General features: G+C 48.8%; 2 protein-coding genes across 3 annotated transcripts; both read left to right on the forward strand.

Moving 5' to 3' along the window:
- Positions 1-8,083: 8,083 nt before the first annotated feature.
- Mrpl55 (mitochondrial ribosomal protein L55) lies at positions 8,084-11,764 on the forward strand. Of its 2 annotated transcripts, none has more exons than XM_028857170.2 (4): positions 8,084-8,260; positions 9,404-9,488; positions 9,792-9,993; positions 11,528-11,764. In XM_028857170.2, exons 2-4 carry the CDS (start codon positions 9,466-9,468, stop codon positions 11,684-11,686), a joined length of 384 nt encoding a protein of 127 aa, XP_028713003.1. In that variant the 5' UTR covers positions 8,084-8,260; positions 9,404-9,465; the 3' UTR covers positions 11,687-11,764. The 2 variants fall into 2 exon arrangements, with proteins under 2 accessions (XP_028713003.1, XP_028713002.1); XM_028857169.2 differs by having other exon boundaries at positions 8,085-8,260; positions 9,407-9,488.
- Positions 11,765-16,003: 4,239 nt separating this feature from the next.
- On the forward strand, positions 16,004-18,920 carry C8BH1orf35 (chromosome 8b C1orf35 homolog). The gene is made up of 7 exons (XM_028857135.2): positions 16,004-16,348; positions 16,492-16,537; positions 16,644-16,726; positions 16,802-16,874; positions 16,983-17,068; positions 17,844-17,975; positions 18,102-18,920. Exons 1-7 carry the CDS (start codon positions 16,104-16,106, stop codon positions 18,220-18,222), a joined length of 786 nt encoding a protein of 261 aa, XP_028712968.1. The 5' UTR covers positions 16,004-16,103; the 3' UTR covers positions 18,223-18,920.
- The last annotated feature ends 435 nt before the right edge of the window (positions 18,921-19,355 follow it).

A 19,355-nucleotide genomic window follows, 5' to 3' on the forward strand; every position in this document is an offset into this window, starting at 1 on the left:
ACATGACTTTAATCCCAGCACTTGGAAGGCAGAGGCAGCAGGATCTCAGTGAGTTCAAAGCCAATCTGGTCCACAGAGCGAGTTCCAGAACAGCCAGGGCTACACAGAGAAATCCCGTCTGGAAAGAACCAAAATAGATAGATAGATAGATAGATAGATAGATAGATAGATAGATAGATAGATATAGATGTGCCCCACTGTACCTTACCAAAATAAATATTTATTAAATTAAATTATTTCATCAGGCAGTGGTAGTACAGAAGCACTCAGATCTCTGAATCCGAGGCCAGCCTGGTCTACAGAGTGAGTTCCAGGACAGCCAGAGAGATACCCTGTCTCAAAAACGAAATATAAATAAATAATTTTAAGAAATTAGATGCCAAAGATCTCAGATGGAGAACACTGAAGTTGTTAAATGTCCTTAATTCAAGCAGAGATAAAAGAAAAATAAGATGGTGTGGTAGTACACACCTTTAATTCAGGCCTGAGAGGCAGAGGCAAGCTGACCTTTGGGCATTCAAGACCAGCTCGGTCTACATAGTGAATTCAAGGCCACACAAAACTTAAAGAATTGTGATAACATGGGCAGCACAGCTGAATTAAACACCATTTCCCTCACAAAGCTGTTTTGGAGAGAAATCCTGAGCTTTGAGTAAGAAGGTGATCTAGAGGGACAGTTGTTAACACCATGTCTGCTGTGCACCACGAGGAAGGAGAGAGACATCAGTTATGGGCTCATGAAACAGCCAAGTCTTTAATAAACCACCAGGTGAACAGGGTTGATGATGATCAGGGCTGCAGGACAAGGACTCCGGAGCCTTGCTTCTCCTGGCAGCCCAGAGCAGGGACTGAAGTGGGTTTTTGTTTTGTTTTTTGTTTTTCGAGACAGAGTTTCTCTGTGTAGCTTTGGAGCCTGTTCTGAAACTCGCTCTGTAGCCCAGGCTGGCCTCAAACTCACAGAACTCACAAATTCACAGCCTGTCTCTGCCTCCTGAGTGATGAGATTAAAGGCTAGCGCAACCACCAACCCTGGCTGAAGGGTTTATAAGTCACAAAACCCACAAACACCTGTGCTAAGTTACAGTTACAATTTTCTCCAATCAAGGGTTTAAAGATTAGAGGCTTTCCTTAAGTGTTTCACCATTGTCACGAAACACAGAATGCAAGCTTTCCAGTTCAACTAATCAGATGCAGTTGTTCTTTTTGTTGTTAGGAACAGCCACCGTGTTTCTAGAGAACTAAAGATATATAACAGGCTGCTTCTATTGTTTAAGGAGGAGTGGGTCAGTTATTGAAAAGTCCCTGGCTCCCCCAGAGCTTGAGAACTTGAGCTTTGTTTCATCCTGCCGGTAAAATGAAGTCACAACAGCAGTACTTAGGGCAAGGTGCTTTTGCCTGTTCCCAACACAGTGAAGGAATTGCAAGTGAAATCCTTAAGTAAAAATGCACTGACTTTATAATAAATATTTTTGTTTAATTTTACTTTTTTGTTTTATTTTTTGTTTTTTTCAGGACAGGGTTTCTCTGTGTAGCCCTGACTGTCCTGGAACTCGCTCTGTAGATCAAGCTGGCCTCCAGCTCACGAAGATTCACCTGGCTTTGCCTCCCAAATGCTGGGATTACAATCATGGCCCTAATTTTTATTAAAAAAAAAAATCCAAACCAAAACAACAACAACAACAAAAAACTGTACACAGAGGAAAGGAAGGGAGTGGGGGCAGGCAAGTAGGAGGAAGGAGGGAGAGAGGGAGGGAATATTCTCTAGGAGGGTAGAATGGACCCGCTCTTGTCCCCTCACTGTAAAGAACAAGGCTGCCTTGAGATGGTGCCCTGGGACCTTATGGAAGCCTGGATGGGATGGCACACTGCAGAAGTGTTTCTGAAGGGTGTTCAAGCCATGGCTTGGTTGTTTTTAATTGGTTTCTCCAAGACTGAAAGATAAGAGGAATTCTAAGGGATTTGGAAAGAGGAGGAAATTTCTAAGCCTGGGCAAGAAAAGAACAGAGATAAATATGGGTAAAGGGCACACCAAGAGGTGTACATCAGGACAGTGGAGACCAAGCTCAGCATCACTTTCCATCATGTGGCTGCTTGCTGCCAGGTGGCTGCCCTCCAAGCTGCCTTATCCCTAGTAGCATGGCTCTTCACTACTCTCCTTCCTCCCTGGTCTCAGGTCCCAAAGAAACTCAGGACAAATGGCTAACTGTGGTGCCTATTAGCATACAAAGTGCATGCTAGCCTCATGCTGTCTCAGCATCCCATGTACCTGTTACAGAGTCCCCAGTGTTAGCATCCTGGCTTCTGCCTGCTCCTCACCCCTGCCCCCTACCCTAAACCTCTCCAGCCCAGGAGCTTCCCTTCCCTTCCCCAGTTCTCTGTCCTATAAAAACCTGCCATTTTGGCCATGCACTCTCTTGGTTGTCTGCTCTTGGCTCCTGGTCCTCTCTCTTGTCCCTCTCTTTTCTCTTACTCCCCACCCCACCCCCACCATGTCCTTCTCATGGCCAGGTTCAGTCACTGATCATGACTAGCCTACTACTCCTCTCCCTGCTCTGGCCCCTTCCAGATGTCTCTGGCTGCACTCCCCCTCATATATACAGTAAAAACCATCTCTTCAACCATCTCTCTTGTCCTCTCTCTTGTCCCTTTCTAGTGTCTTTCCCTCTTACCACCCCACCCTCACCATGCCCTTCTCATGGCCTGGTTCAGTCTGCTTCACACATATTCAGTGTCCCGTTGTGTCGTTCCCCCCCCCCCTCTGGAATCTTCCAGATGCCTCTGGCTGTACTCTTCCTCTATCTACAATAAAACCCTTCCCCTCAACCATACCTTGGAACAGTCACATCGTCGTCATTTTCATTCACCAGGACACTGAAAATTACACCTTGCCTGCCCTGGGAAATCCTTTGAAACTAATGAATTGTCCTTGAGCTTCTGTTTGAGGCCATCCTTTGTCTTTGAGCCTCTGTTTGTGTTAGTTCTCAGCTTCTTTTATTAATAAAAATAAGAACTTCAACAGGGTACACTGATTTCCCAGGTACCGTATGATGGCTCTCCTAAGACGCGATATTTCCAGTAACACATCTTTCCAGGCTTTTAATTCTTTTTAAAATTATTTATGTGTATGAGTGTTCTGCCTGCATGTGTGTGCCTGGTGCCCTCGGATGCCCTGGGACTGGAGTTATAAATAGTAGTAAGCCACCATATGGGTGCCAGGAATTGAACCTGGTTCCTCTGGCAGGCAGTGCTCTTAACAACTAAGTCATTTCTCCAGGCCTCACCCCTGCCTTTTAGTTCTTTGATTGTCAGAGGAAATTAACCTGTTCCTGAACCCCTAGATGGCATCAACGCCGCAGAGTAGGGGCGCAGCTAAGATCCCAGAAAAGTAGGGCCAACATTAATGTGTGTGACGCCAGCCATGGCCCCACATGGACTGCAACTGGTCACACTGTGTGGGGAGGGTAGCCTAGGGCTACTCCCACCCTGGTGTACACATGGTGCCACATCCAGAGGACTTAGCAGTTGCCTGATGCACCTCGGGCTTTCCTTGGGACAAAGCATTCTTCCTGTCTGGTGTGGAAATGTTTAACTTGGGCCTGCCTCACCGTTGTATCTTGGAGGTATGTAACTTGTTTACAGGAGCCTTTATTCTAGGGAGAGAATTTGGACTTGGACTTTTGAACAATGTCTTAGTTGGGTCAGTATTACTATGATGAAACAACATGACCGAAAGATGCATGGTTTAGAAAGGGTTTATTTGGCTTACACTTCCACATTGTTGTCCATCATTGAAGGAACTCAAGACAGGAAGTCAAAACAGGGCCAGAACCTGGAGGCAAGAGCTGATGCAGAGATCATGGTGGGGTGGGACGGGGGTGGTGGTGCTGCTGCTTACTCGCTTGTTCCTCATGGCTTGCTCAGCCTGCTTACTAAACAGAACCCAGGAGCACCAGCACAGGGATGGCACCACCTAGTATGGGCTGGGCCCATCTCTCACTGATCACTAATTGAGAAAATGCCTTACAGCTGGATCTCATGGAGGCATTTCCTCAACTGAGGCTCCTTCCTCTCTGATGACTCTAGCTTGTGTCAAGTTGACACACAAAAGCAGCCAGTACAACAACCCTCACTGTAACTCACCACTGGTTTAAAGACAGGAGGAGAAGCCAATGTTCACACTAGAGTCCCTAAGAAGAGGTCCTTATCCTGGCATATCTTGCAACTTGGAGTTCCTGTGTTAGTCCTTATCAACCTCTCAAACAAAAAGAACCTTGTGTGTCCCTTGTGGAAATGAGGCATGAGGGCGGGATGCTGCCTTTACAAGTGTGCCTTTCCTGGGGACTAATTTTGCTTGGTGGAAGGCCCCTGCCTCAGTCGTCCTACCCACCAACAGGGGCCTTGGTTGCATGAACATTTTCTTGAAACCAGTAGTCCCATTGTGGTGATCTTGCCTGTCATTCATTTACCTTTCTGTGGGATACTTACTTGGAACAGATACTCACCTTCTCCTCCCCTAATGTCCCTCTCATGTATATTTTTGTGTAAGTCACAGATCAGTATCAAGTGTGTCTCCTCTATCAATCTCCTCTATTTTATCCTTTGAGACAGACTCACTGAAGCTTCAGGTCTTGTATGGTACTATCTCAAGGCCATAAATATTCCCAGGCACTGATAAAGGTGTTCAGGTTTCGTCCAAAGCATGGGAAAGAAGTAACCCAGGCCCAAGCCACATTATCATTTAATCCTCATATAAAGTCCACATTCTGACTTCCTCTCTCAATGCACTGCATTCCTGCCGCTTGCTTGCTTGTGGTCTCCCTGGAAGCACACAACATTCCAGTAAGCTCCAGTAGGCTGGATCAGCCTGAGGTAGGTTTTGAAATTGCAGTTGACCAGCAAGGAAGCTTGGGTACTAGTGTGGGTGTAGTAGGACAGGTCCATAGGGTTGAAGAAATTGGCTCAAACCAGTTGCCAAGGCATGCACACAATTTACTTCCTTATGAGCCAACCTGGAGTCTGCCTGAGGGCCTAGCAACAGGCACTGTCAGAGTTCCTCATCATGCCCAGCCAATGAGGGACGACTAGCAATGCCACCAGATTGGGACACAACTTGGGTGCTGGGAGGAGAGTATATAAGGCCTTCTCCATTACTGAATAAATGAGTTTGTTGTTTGCCTTCAACCGACTCCTGGTGTCTGTGCATTTGTTGAAGCCACACCTTCTCATCCCCTGCCCCCTAGGGAGCCATTAGGATCCAGCAACAGTGTGGGGACAGGTCATGTCTACTGTGGGCAAGATGTTCAAGCTAAAGGCAAAATCACAGCTGTGAAGAGGCAATCTGTTAATTGCCAATGTGGAAGGACACTAGTCCATGAAGTGAAGGGTTTTGGTTTTTATTTTTAGATTACATTGTATTTATTTATTCTCTGTGTGTGTCTGGGGGCGGGGTGCCCATGTAACATGATGCACGTGTGGATTTCAGAGGATATCTGCAACAGTGAGCTCTCTCATTCTATCACACGGGTTTCTGGGATTGAAATCAGGTAGTCAAGCCTGGCAGCAGGCACCTATACTTTATTCCTACACTTTGAGGAATATTCTTGGCTCCTTAATTTTTATTTATTTATTTGGGATTTTATTGTTTTGTTTTTCTTCAGACAGGTTCTCTCTATGTAGCCTTGGCTGTTCTGGAACTTGCTATAGACCAAGCTAGACTGGAACTCACTATATAGGCTATTTTAGTCTTGCCCTCCTGACAATATTCCTGCCTCAGGTTCTTGAGTGCTGGAACTATAAGTGTGAGCCACCCAGTCTTGCTCATAAAGAGAAATCTTGCTACTTCTTGGCTGGTTCTTTTGAAAAGTGGGCTGTGACAAGGCCTTGTTCACACAAAGTTCAGCACAAAGGAAACAATGAAGAGCAGAGGACTTGCCCCTCCTCTTCCTCCTCTTTGTCTGGTTTAAAGTTGTGAGTTAAAAAAAAGGGGCCTTGTGGGGGCTGGAGAGACGGCTCAGTGGTTAAGAGCACTGGCTGCTCTTCCAGGGGACCTGAGTTCAATTCCCAGCAACCACATGGTGGTTCACAACCATCTATAGTAGGACCTGGTGCCCTCTTGTGGAGTGCAGGGACACATGCAGGCAGAACACTGTATACATAATAAATAAATAAACTTTTTTTTTTCTTTAAATGGCCTTCTATGCTGGACCTGGTGGCTCATACCTTTAATCCCAACACACAGGAGGCATAGGCAGGTGGATCTCTGTGAGTTCAAGGTCAGTCTGGTCTACAGAGTGAGTTCCAGGAGAGCCAGGACTACATAGTGACACCCTGTCACAAAAAGCAAAAATAAGTAAATAAATAGATAAACAAATAGCCCTATTCTTCTTCCCCTCCACTCTCTGGCCTGTAACATATTTAAGACATATCCATATTCTCTTTATTATCACTGTATTCAAAGCAATTTTTGCTTCCCTAATTGAGAAAACAGACAGTGAAAGTGAGTCTCAGAATTTAGTGATAGGTTCAGTGGAGAATGGAAGACACATATGAGTTCTTAGAGCCTCATCAACTCAAAGCAAGCCTGCTACCAGGGGAGTGATGCCCTCATTACTTGCCCCCCAGACTTAGCTATAGCCAAGCTTTGAATTGGCAGCTCCTGAATAATGACACCGAGACTTTTTATTAATTATGAGAATTTGGCCTTAGTTTAGGCTTGTTCCCAAGTAACTCTAAAAGTTATATTAAGCCGGGTGGTGTTGGCACATGCCTTTTAATCCCAGCACTCGGGAGGCAGAGCCAGGTGGATCTCTGTGAGTTCGAGGCCAGCCTGGGCTACCAAGTGAGTTCCAGGAAAGGCGCAAAGCTACACAGAGAAACCCTGTCTCAAAAAACAAAAAAAAAAAAAAAAAAACCCAAAACTTCTCATTGCAAGACAGCCCTGGGAGGAGACAGTGCAACCTAAGATGGATGAAAAAAGATAAGCAACTCAGGAAAAAACAGGAAAGGGGAAGGAAAACGTTCAGGCACAATGACGCCAGGGCCCAATGTGGCAAAAGCCTAAAGGCAGCACAAGAAGTAAAATGGACAACCTCCTGCAGTCCTCCTGAGAAACCCTGGAGAGAGTCCTGCAGCCAGCACAGCAGCACCCCTCCCGGGCTGGCAACAAGTTCAAGACGGTGGAGTGCTTCAAGACCCCTTAGTGCTGGGCTACTCGGGAGACAGCAGTCGGATAGCAGTCGGATGCTTGGAAGTCGTGTAGTTTGACTCTGGAGAACCGATTGTTCTCTAATGATAATCCTCGAGGGTGACTCTAGCTCCTTCACGTTGGCTGTTTGGCCATCCCGACTTGGCGCTTGGATGTCTGTCTTCCAGACCTGGGCCCACCACGCGCCCCCAGACAAGTCCTGTACTTGCCGAGAGAAAGGGGCGACCATCGCATCCAGAACAAACCTGGAAAACAACCAGGCGTGGAAACTTAGATACCTGCGGGGCGTTTACCCACCAACCCCACAGTTCCCCAGAGCTCTCTTGAGTGCGAGCAGCAGGAAATATTAGATAGAGGGATTTAGATTGGGAGATAAACAGATAGAAAATACGGGGCACTCTCAAGAGGGCCAGGAACCTATTCCAATGGGCCCTGACTATCTCTGCGCTAGGGTATTTATAGAGACGCCAAGGGGTGGCGCAAAAGACCTCCTCCCCCAGCACAGCCAAGTGCAAACCATCTCAGACACCTGCACTCAGGCCTGTGGTCCTAATCATCCTCTATGCGGACCTGCTCAGTAAAGCCACGAGGAACCTGAAAACCGGCTCCCACAGATACCAAGGACGCACAGGGGCCTGTAGCAAGGCTGTCCTGCTTCCATCCACTCACTGCACAGTGCCGTGCAGCCCGGACCCCAGAGTCCCGCCCGCCTCCCGCCCACACTGGGTCTGGCCAGGGTAGTGCACTGGTCTTGCCTACTCAGGCTTGGCAACCCGGAGCAACAGTCTCATTTGAGGAACCTGGACAACTAACCAGGCTTCGGTCAGCCTTAACCACGCCCACCTGGTCTTACCCCGCCCTTAACGGAGGACCACAGCCCGGCGTTGCGTGACGTCATCGCCGCGCGACAGGGCGCTTACGGGAGATCTGGGTCACGGTAGAGGATCATCGTCTCCAGGGACGGGTTCCTGCGTGGCCCCACGTGGCCCGGCCTCAGTTTACCACCTACTGAGTAAAGTTCTGCACGGCGGTCTACGAGGTCCCTCCGACGCTAAGGTGGGGGCCGCAGGTTGGAGTCTCTTGAGCGCCGGCCCCTACCGGCCCCACCACTGAGGAGTGAAAGGCAGGGCCAGTTGCGTCGTCGTGTGTGGCGAATGGGAGGGGGCTCTTCCACAGACTAACCCGGGCCTCGTCGTCGTGGCTGACCGGCGGGATCGTACCTCTCTTTCGAGAGGCAGCGGGCCCCTCCTTTCGGTTCCCTTCCCGAGGTGGGAACCTCCTAATCCATGCACTCGCCCACTGGTTTGATGTTGCTGAGTGTAGGACACCCGACTTCCGCCTGCTTAGACCACCCTGGGAGTTTGTGGCATTGGAGAAAGGAGCCCTAGCTTCTTTTCCCGTCTGTAACCTCGTGGTATTGTTATGAAAACTAAGTTAAAAAGAAAGTGAACCAAGCAACACAAACACACACTCCCGCACAGGGAGAGGTTCTGACTCCATAACCTTCAGGAATGGGTGGGCCTCAGTCCTGCTGAAGAGTTACTCAGTCTTGGGAGGGTAGGACCCTGGTAACTGCTTTTGTAAAAAGCCTCCACGAGCTATTTTAATTCGAGGCCAGAGGGCAAGTGACAGTGATCTCACACCTGGTCTTCTGTAACCGAGAATTCAAACCACAGATTGAAGATAACTTTTTTTTTTTTAAGTCTACATTGAACATAGGGTGTTTTGTTTTGTAAACAAAGTCGTTTAATAACTGTTACATGGTTTTGGTATAATCTCAGGTTGTTTGCTTCAGTTTTTTGACACAGGGTCTCAAGTATCGACACAGCCTGACCTTTAATTCCCTGTGTAACAGGATAACCTTGAACTCCTGATCCACCTTCCTCTGCCTCCAGAGTGTTGGAAATACAGACATGCACTTCCATAGCTGGCTTTGTATTCTTTTAGATGTTCTAAGTGATTTAAGGCACATGGGAACCAGTGTACAGATCAAATGCAAATACTATGCCATTGTACAGCAGAAAGCTGACAGTCTGTCAATTTGATTATCTATATGGGACTCTGGGAACCAGTTCCCCATGAATACCAAGGGACAACTGGATATGCTGCTAGAGACGCACCTGCGTCTGACTCAGCTCCAGGCCAGGATTTTAGGACAATAATCAAGTAGAAAAATAACATTTTTTTTTCCTTGCCTAGCAGGTCCTCCATCTGGGTCAGTGACTTGTTTTCTCTTGCCATCAGAGCTCGAAGGAAAAACAATGCCTTTGGGCGGCCTGCTTGGGTAAGCATGGAATTCCAATCCTCTAAGGTACATCCCAAGACACCCTGTCCTCTCCAGGAAGGAGTTGTTATCCCCCCGTCCTCAGTGCTGGAAGGCTTGCTGTACCCTGAGTCACCCACTATAGACAGCTTTGACTAGGCTGACAGCTCAACAGAGGTCCCTAAATGTGACTCATCAATCTTTGCTAGTGTCTGGTTGCTGGGCAGTTCTCGGTCATACCCTGACAGTGGCTGGCAGGCTTGGCACTTGGTGCCCTCTGGCTCACCCCTGTCCACCAACCAGTGTTTGTATGTCTGCCTGTAGCCTGCTGAGGCACTGTGCTGTGAGGACAGCCTCTCCTGCACCCTGCCACCTCCACACGTCCTCTTGGAGAGCTGATAGCAGCAGAGCTTCATTCACTCGCCTGCGCCGCCAGGCCTATGCTCGCCTCTACCCTGTGCTGTTGGTCAAGCAGGACGGTTCCACTATCCATATCCGATACCGGGAGCCACGACGCATGCTAGCGGTAAGCTTCCTTCAATGGGTACCTGCTGAGCCATAGTGTTGGGCCTCAGTGCCAGAACTTGGGGTTGGAGCAGCATATGTAGCTAAAGTCACTATACTACAATGGAGGAGGAGGGGAACAGGTTGTTGGAGGAATTTACACCAAAAGCTCCAATCACCAAAATTAGAACAAATAAATTAGTTATTTCTTTTTTGGGTTTTGTTTTTTTTTTTTATTGGTACAGGGTCTTATGAAAACCAGGCTGGCTTTGATCTTACATATTGAGGATCACCTTGACCTCCTAATCTTCCTGCCTCTTTAAGTGTTGAGATTATAAGCCTGTGTTACCACGCGAGGCTTAACAAGTCTGTTTAAAAACAACAACAATGGACTGGAGAGATGGTTCAGTGGTTAAGGGCACTGACTGCTCTCCCAGAGGGCTTGAGTTCAAGTCCCAGCACCCACATGGCAGCTCACAGTTGTCTATAACTCCAAGATCTGACACCCTCACACAGTCTATATACATGCAGCAAAACACCAATGCAAATAAAATAAAAATAAATAAATTATATTTTTAAAAAATACAAAAAAACAACAAAAACAAAAACTGCCAAATCTGGACTGGAGTGTGTTCTAGTTGGTAGAGCGCTTTTCTAAGAGGTACAAAGCTGTTGTTGGTTTTTTTATTCTTTACTCTTTGCTTATGCTTTTGGGGGCCTGCCACCCAGCTCCTAAATAGATACATGGAGGCTTATTCTTTCTTATGAATGCCTGGCCTTAGCTTGGCTTATTTCTAACCAGCTTTTCTTCATTTAAATTATCCTGTCTACCTTTTGCCTTTGGGCTTTTTATCCTTCTCTATTCTATATACCTTTCTTTACTTCTTACTCTGTGCCTGGCTGTGTAGCTGGGTGGCTGTCCCCTGGCATCCTCTCCTTCTCCTTTTCTCACTCCTAGATCTCTTCCCAGATTTCTCCTATTTTTCTCTCTGCCTGCCAGCCTCGCTTAGCCTTTCTCCTGCCTAGCTATCGACCATTCAGCTCTTTATGAGACCATCAGGTGTCTTAGACAAGGCACAGTGACAACAGCTTCAGAGTTCAACATATGCAACATAAAAGAATGCAGCACATCTCTGCATCATTAAACAAATGTTCCAGATCATGAACAAATGTAACACATCTTCAATCAATATTCCACAACACAAAGCCTTTGGTTCGAGGACCACATAAAACCAGGCATGATGGTACACATCTATAATTGTAGCACATTGGAGGCTAAGGATGATTATTGTGAATTCAAGGCTTTCTTAGACTAATTAAAACTTTGTCTTAAACAAACATACACTAAGTCTAGGGGAAAGGAGTAGAAAAACATTTCCCTTCAAAACTTTCGTTTTCAAACTACAGTTTTGAAGGGAAAGCAAGGCCAACCAAATCTGTAACCAGCAGGCCAACACAGGATAGAAGGCACAGGTAAAAGAGGTCCAGGTGTCTTCCCACTCACTCTCCGGACTCTCCCCAGTGGCATGTACATACCTTCACTTCTCCCCATGCAGATGCCCCTAGACCTGGATTCCCTATCTCCAGAAGAGCGCCGGGCCCGATTCCGAAAACGTGAGGCTCAGCTCTTGCAGAAGAGGGAGGAAGAGCCAGAGATGATTGACAATTTTGACACTGAACGATACAAACGGTTTTGGACCAAGACTAAGAAGTAATTCTGTCAGGGAGTCACCCAGAGACATTTTGTAAGAATGGAGAGGCATCTGCCTGTAAACTACATTCTTGAAACCATAGCCTCCTGTCATTGTCTTTATGTGGAAGTCCAGCCCTGAAACCCATCACTTCTGGAAAGTATGTGCCAGTTCAAAGCCAGATTGAAAGACTCTGAAGCTAAAACAGATCAGAGGGTTTAGGGCCCATTTAGGTCAAATCTGTGGGGTTTTGTTGATTTGTTGGTTTGGTTTGGTTTGGGCTTTTCTTGGTTTTTTGAGACAGGGTTTCTGTGTGTAGCTTTGGAGCCTTTCCTGGAACGCTCTGCAGGTGAGGATGTCTTTGAACTCACAGAGATCCTCCTGCCTCTGCCTCCCAAGTGCTGGAATTAAAGGCTTGTGCCACACCTCTTGGCTATTTGGGTTTTGTTTTTTAAAACAAAGTCTTACCCTGGTTGGTCTATAACTCACTAGGTAGACCAGCCATGACTCTTTCTCCCAAGTACTGGGATTAAAGGGATATGCCGTCACACTCAGCTTCAAACCTCTGGGTTTTAAACACTGCTATGAGATTAGTTGGGAAGCAGGTGGACAGTGGGCAAGCAGCAACCAGCAACTCACAGCTCTACCTGCCTACCCTAGGAACCTCCAAGTTAAATTCCTAGATCACACAGCCTGCAGGGATCTTTCTCACCGCCTCCCTTTATTGGTCCTTCCCTAAAAGGCTAATCAGGGTCAAACACTTTCCGGCCCTTGGGGACCCAGGAGTGTGGCCAAGCTGTGTGTCTTTTTTGTTTGTTTTCGAGACAGAGTTTCTCTGTGTAGGCTGTCCTGGAACTCACACTGTAGACCAGGCTGACCTTGAACTCAGATCCACCTGCCCCTGCCTCCTGGATTAAAGGTGTGCACCACCATCTGGCCAGGCTGTGTCTTGAGCTCCTAATCTACTCCAGTCTGCAGAGTAAGTGGCCACACAAACCAAAGCCAATAAACAGCTGCCTAAACCTTTGTACATCTTGATGTTGATGTGATCCCACTGGCTTCCTCCAGATGCAACAGTGCACATAATACCTAACTTCAAAAGCAGGCCTGTCAGAATCCAACCCTTCACGGCTGTAGTCAGTTGCTGCAGATTCTGGTTCTCACTGGAATAGGCGGCTCCTCAGGGCTGCACAGGCTTGGAACTGGTCTGGACACGTGTCCCACATCCTCCCAGCCCCATAGCCATGCTCCCCTTAGCTTCACCTAGTAAGCAATCTGGTTAGACAGTGCAGCTCAGCTTTCTACGTCCTCAGCACACCAGGTCAATGGTGAGGGCCCCAGACGCTGCTGTCTTGCTTTCTGGAGATCTTCCCTGGGAGCTGGCTGGTTCACTCCTCTTTCACTGCGGACCACATGACTGCTGCTCCCTTACTGTACAGCTCTCCTTGGGTCCATCCGGGCCATACATCCATCTCTAGTGTGATCTTGTTCTGAGGGATATGGTTCCAGCTGTGTCTTCCAAAGCCAGGACATGAACTCAGGGCTTGTACCAGGTGCCTCACAAGCTGTTGGCAGGTACTCAGCCTGTGTTCAGAACAAAGACATCAACAAAAGTGGGGCTGTTTTCGTCCATTTTGGATGCCAGAGAGTGCCAGCTTGTGTAATCTTTCAGACTAGGGATGGATGGCAAGACCTATCATTAAGATATAGCTGTCTGTCCGTGTCTCAGAGTCTCTCTCTCTCTCTCTCTCATTTATTTATTTATTTATTTATTTATTTATTTATTTATTTATTTTTTGGCTTTCAAAGACAAGGTTTCTCTATTAACAATCCTGGCCGTTTTGGAACTCTGTAGACCAGGCTGGCCTCGAACTTAGAGATCTACCTGCCTCTGTCTTCCAAGTGTTGGGATTAAAGGCGTGCACCACCACCACCACCACCACCACCACCACACCACCACCACCACCGCCTGGCTCCGTTTCTCTCTTATGTTGAGGCAGGGCCCTACTAAATTGCCCAGACTAGCTTTCAAATCTCTTTGTAAGCCTAGGCAGCCCTTGAACTTCCAGCCTTCCTGCTTCGGCCTCCTGGGGACCTGGATCACAGACTCTTGCCATCAGGCCTAGCTCAGACTGGGTCCTTTAATTATCAGGGTGGCGTACACACTGTGGCCTGTGTGTTGTCAGAGGACAAATTATGGAAGTTGGTTCTCTCCAACATGTGGGTCCTGGTGATCAAACTTGCTTCAGGCCAGGCGGCAGCGGCGCATGCCTTTAATCCCAGCACCTGGGAGGCAGAGGCAGGTAGAGCTCTGTGAGTTTGAGGCCAGCCTGGTCTACAGAGTGAGTTCCAGGATAGCCAGGACTGTTTCACAGAGAGAGACTGTTTCAAACAACCACCACCACCACCACCACCACCAAAAAAACAAAAACTTGCTTCACTAGGCTTGGCAGCAAGAGCTAGCCACTGAACCATCTCACCAGCCTGGGTACTTTATAAATAGTAATTTATTCTCAAAGTTGCAGATTTTATACATGTTTTGTCTTGTAGAATTATATGAAGTTTCCCCAGGGACAGAAGAGTTCTTACAAGAGAGTGATCCAACTGCTCTCAAGATAGGTCCCTAAAATGCTATGGTGAGATGTGGTGGTTCACATAAGTATACCTTTAAGCCCAGCACTCGGGATGCATAGGTAGGTGGATTTCTGTGAGGCCAGCCAGAGGTACATAGTGAACCCTATTTCAAAAACAAACTGGGAGAGGTTGGCCAAATTGCCTTTCCTGATTAACGCCGGAAAAACTGGAAACCAGGGGGCTTAAGGCAGCCCAGCACTTGAGTGCAGTCTGCATGACAAGGCTTGTTTTTTTTTTTATTTTTCACCTCCTTTGATAACAAGAGTTACGAATTTGCAGTTCAGCAGAGGAGCCTGCTCCAGAGGCCAGCATGTTCAAGGTTATATGAATCACAACAATGTTTGTCTTCAGAAAAACATCTAAGGTATAGGAACATCATTTACCCTATTCTGTAGAAGCTGAGGAAGGTCCCAGGCATTCTTATGTTCCTTACCACATTGGTTGACATTCCAATTTCTCTTTTCGAGAAATATCAACATGAGATGTTACTGTTTTCATGTCAAATTCATTATATCCTCATATAACTTTTTGTTTGTTTGTTTTGTTTTTCGAGACAGGGTTTCTCTGTGTAGCTTTACGCCTTTCCTAGGACTCACTTGGTAGCCCAGGCTGGCCTTGAACTCATAGAGATCCACCTGGCTCTGCCTCCCGAGTGCTGGGATTAAAGGCATGTGCCACCACTACCCGGCTCTCATATAACCTTAATTCAAACCCCAACACAAAAAGAACCTCACCGAATGCCAGCACTGTTGAGTTTAGACAAAGGATCTGTTCTGGGTTCTAGACAGCCAATATCTCATTTTTATACTCGAGTGACAGAAGGCAAGAGAGTTCTCCAGGATTCTCTTCATATGGGCATTAATCTATGAGGCTCTACCTCATTACCTCAAAGGCCCAGCCTTCAAGAACAACCCTAGTGGAAGATTTAAACATGATAATGGGGGTGTGTTTTGCCACACATCTATTACAGACAGGGTTGAGACTATAATACAGAAAAATCGCACTCATCATTTAAGCTTTAGCCCAGATAACGACTCGATCATTCATTGGCTGCCAGGTACAACTAATGATTCTTTTCAGGGCCAAATGACATTGCTAAACCTATCTTCAAAGAACTCTAGTTCTTCTTGACTTCTTGGTCATGCCCAATCAGAACAAAATGCAATTAGCTCTGTTCTTCGTACTTCGTAGGTCAGTAAAGTCTCACCTACACAGAATACAGATCACTGTGGTTTAGGGATGCTTGGGCTTTGTGGCCTCTATCTCACTTTCGTTCCACAATCTGCCACCCAGTGTACAGAAGAGTTGATCTGTTTCTTTTGCGACTTTATCCGCCCCTCAGTGTTCCGGGGAGTTTTGCCACTATTTGACTGCGTTTCAGCACTGACCTGGACCTTTGGGGTTAGCGCGCCTGGCTTTCCAGGAGGCAAGGCGTCAAGCACAAGCCCTGCGGCGCCCTCCTGGTGTCACCAAACTTTGTCGGCATCCCAATCCACGGAGTCTCCTAACACAAGCGTGACACGTGAGGTGGCACAGCAGCCGTTTTTTTTTCAGGGTGCTAGTGCGCAGGCACACGTGGTAATGGGATGAAGGACGCGCCTGTGGGTCTAGTTCGGACTGAACACCGGGTGCAAAGAGGGACCTCGGCTGAGGCTGCCCGAGCCACACACTGCGCAGGCGCGCCGACACCTTCGTGAGCGGCGCAGGCGCGCGAGTGACGTCACGGCGAGCGTCCGGAGGCCCGGTGGTGCGGGAGCCCGACGCTCGGGGCTGCGGGTACTGAGGATTGTGCAGGGTCTCCGACGCCATGTTCGGCTCCAGCCGCGGCGGGGTGCGTGGCGGGCAGGACCAGTTCAACTGGGAGGACGTGAAGACCGACAAGCAGAGGGAGAACTACCTCGGCAACTCGCTGATGGCGCCAGTGGGCCGCTGGCAGAAGGGCCGCGACCTCACCTGGTACGCGAAGGACCGTGCGCCGTGCGCTGGCCCGAGCCGTGAGGAAGAGCTGGCGGCTGTGCGCGAGGCGGAGCGCGAGGCGCTGCTGGCCGCACTGTGAGTGCCGGGGCTGCGGGGCGACTGCCAGCTCCGGGGATGGGATCTGGGTGGCTCCGGGGCGGGGCTAGATGTGGGCAGGGCAGGGCAGGAAGGCCACAGGGGCGCATGCCCCCTTGACGTGCACCCCCCGATCCTCGCAGCGGTTACAAGAACGTGAGGAAACAGCCCACCGGCCTGAGCAAGGAGGTGAGTCTGGGATGCGGATTGGGGGGCCGCAGGGCGGGAGGGGATCTATCTGTACCGGTCTAGAGCCTCCTGCCCCCCAACTTCCCCCAACCCCGCGTTCCCTTAGGACTTCGTGGAGATCTGCAAACGGGAAGGAGGCGACCCTGAGGAGAAGGGCGTGGACCGGCTGCTGGGCCTGGGCAGTGCCAGGTGCGGCGGGTTGGGGAGAAGCGGGCAGGACTGGGTGGTGGTCCAGAACTGTCCTCAATGCTCTGTCTTCTGCAGTGGCTCCGCAGGCCGTGTGGCACTATCCCGGGAAGACAAAGAGGCTGCCAAGCTTGGGCTGTCAGTGTTCACGGTAAACCCTGTCAACCCCAATGCTCAGGATCCTGGGCTTGGGGGTGTCTGGGAGACGTGGGGCGGGACTCCCTGGGTGTCCCTCCCCACAGCTGAATTTCTCATATAGCACCACCGCGTGGACAGCGAAGGCCCAAGCACAGCCCCATCTGCTGCCAGGAAGAAGCCCCGTGCTGAGGACAAGGCCGAACTGGAGTAGGTTGAGTCTGAGTCCCTATTCTGCCTACTCATGTGCGTCAATGAGTCTCTTGCTGGCATCCTGTGTGAACTATGCCAGGCGTGGGCGTGAGGACACTGCACTAAGAGTGTATTCACAGGAGAGACTGGGTGACCGGGCCTTTTTGAAGGACCCAAGCACTGCCTTAGCTCTTTTGGCTTTACTTAAGTTGTTGGGCCTCCACCTCCAGGCTGGATGTGCCTACCCATCCAGAAGCCCAGGAGCCAGACAGTGGGATGGAGTTTCAGAAGCTGCCACTGGTGACCCAGCAGGGTGATGGTTGCAGACAGGAGGGCCAGTTTGATGGGAAGTGGAGCAGTTAAAATATGAGGCCAGGAGCGGGGGCACTTGCCTTTCTTTAATCCTAGCACTTGGTAGACAGACAGGCTGATCTCTGAGTTCCCACCAGCTGGTTTCCAGGCCTTGGGATTTAGCAGTGTGTGCCTGTCTGGTTACTTTTGTGTTGACTCAACTCTGTATTTAAGTAAAATAGTGAGTTCCAGGCTACACAAGCCTGCATAGTGAGAAGCTGGCTCCCCCGCCACCTCCCAAAAGGAGGCACCCAGGTTAGCAGCTTTCCAGAGGGAAGCTTAGCCTTGTGGAGCGGATGAGGAGCCTAAATTAAGCTCATTTACAAATATAAACTCACAACATGTAGACATTCCCAGTGCACAGTGCTGTGGTATGGACCCTGCCCTAGTCCCATTGCTTTCCAGTCCTTCACACTTAGACCCTTTATATTCTCTCTTGCAGTACAGAGAGCTCTAAGAAAAGCAAGAAAGAAAAGAAACACAAGAAGAAAAAACACAAGAAACACAAGAAGAAGAAAGACAAAGAATACAAAAGGGAGACTGACAGCTGCCCATCATCTCCCTCCCCTGCTCGGTAAGCTAGGCCCAACTCTACCTCAGGGGCACTAAGGAAGTGGGGGGCAAAGCTGGCCAGGCCTGTTGGGATCCCTGGTAGGGTGAGAGACCCCTTTCAAGTGTCTGGTTGTCCTTGTCTTCCTAGGCCCAGACACCAGAGACATGACTCTGACTTCTCCCCCTGCTCTAAGAGGAAGCGGGGACATAGCCAGGACAGTGGAAGGAGCCCATCCCGCAAACGACAAGACAGAGGCTTTGATGACTGAGAATGTGGCTAGACCAAAGGACACCAGAGCCCTGGTTGCCCCGAGCTGGGACCCTGCCCACCACCAAGCTTTGTGGGGTCTATAAAGAGTAGTCACTGGATGCCAAGTGGCTACCAGCCCCCTCCCTACTTGCTCAAACCATCCCATCCCTATCTGGGATAACGCAGGTGGTAGGATTCTGAACCAAGCTTCTTGGACCTTGGGATCTATCTTGCTTTTGGAGGCAACTTATGTGGCAACCACTCCAGGCAGCTGAGGAGTGGGGTCCTAGGTGACCAGAGACTAGTGGTTCTGTGAAGGTAGTGCCCTTGTCTTGCCCCCATGCCAAGGAAGATATAGTTGCCCAGAAGCCTAAGGCCAGACTCCTGTTTCTGCTGCCACAGTACAGGCCCTTGAGGTTTAGGGGTGTGTGTGTGTGTGTGTGTGTGTGTGTGTGTATGGATATCTGGTTACTTCTACTTTTTGTATCAACCCACTTTGTACGTAAGTAAATGTATTTTAAAAGTAGACTGTATCATCTCACTGAGGGCAGGTTAGGCTGGGATTCTGTGGCCCCAGCATGGGGCATCCATCCAGTCTACCTGAAGGCACTGGGTCTAGGGACCAGAATCCTATCCTTGAGGCTGCCTTAACACCATACAAATGACCAAGGAGTTGGAAGAACACTTTTGTGGGTATAAATGCACCTGTTGTCTGCACAAGAGGTCCAGTCTGGTTCCTACCTAGGCAGAAACAGTGGGTTCAGCAGACAAATAATAGCAATTTTAGGGCCTGTATGCACACATGGGCAGACAGTAGAAATCAAGCCAGACTCTATATAGCAAGTTGTTCTCTTCTGATTGTAAAACTGTGTCTGCTGGGTGGGTGTTACTTCCTGAGACTCAAGCTGTGGCTTGTACATTGACCTGTGCCCTGCAGGTGGCCACCTAAGCATGAGTGAAGATTAGTTATCTAAAACACCACCTCAAGGGAGTAAAGGTCTGTCCACTTAGGCAGGGGCCCACTCAGGACTTTGGATCTCCTAGTGGCTCATCCACCCAGAGACATGTACAATCCCAAGGCTGGCCACCTACTGAAAGGATAGGAGGTATACCTCAGTTGTCACAAAAGCACCGAGGCTGGTAGTGACCCTG

Source organism: Peromyscus leucopus, chromosome 8b (assembly GCF_004664715.2).
Source record: "Peromyscus leucopus breed LL Stock chromosome 8b, UCI_PerLeu_2.1, whole genome shotgun sequence".
Lineage (NCBI taxonomy): Eukaryota > Metazoa > Chordata > Mammalia > Rodentia > Cricetidae > Peromyscus > Peromyscus leucopus.

Excerpts from the sequence above, each read along its gene's own strand:
- C8BH1orf35 (XM_028857135.2), top strand. The coding sequence starts at position 16,104 with ATGTTCGGCTCCAGCCGCGGCGGGGTGCGTGGCGGGCAGGACCAGTTC. Across the intron at positions 16,538-16,643 it reads CCACCGGCCTGAGCAAGGAG|GACTTCGTGGAGATCTGCAA; the intron begins GTGAGTCTGGGA and ends GCGTTCCCTTAG. Across the intron at positions 16,727-16,801 it reads CTGGGCCTGGGCAGTGCCAG|TGGCTCCGCAGGCCGTGTGG; the intron begins GTGCGGCGGGTT and ends TGTCTTCTGCAG.
- Mrpl55 (XM_028857170.2), top strand. The coding sequence starts at position 9,466 with ATGCCTTTGGGCGGCCTGCTTGG. Across the intron at positions 9,489-9,791 it reads CCTTTGGGCGGCCTGCTTGG|CCTGCTGAGGCACTGTGCTG; the intron begins GTAAGCATGGAA and ends GTCTGCCTGTAG. Across the intron at positions 9,994-11,527 it reads AGCCACGACGCATGCTAGCG|ATGCCCCTAGACCTGGATTC; the intron begins GTAAGCTTCCTT and ends CTCCCCATGCAG.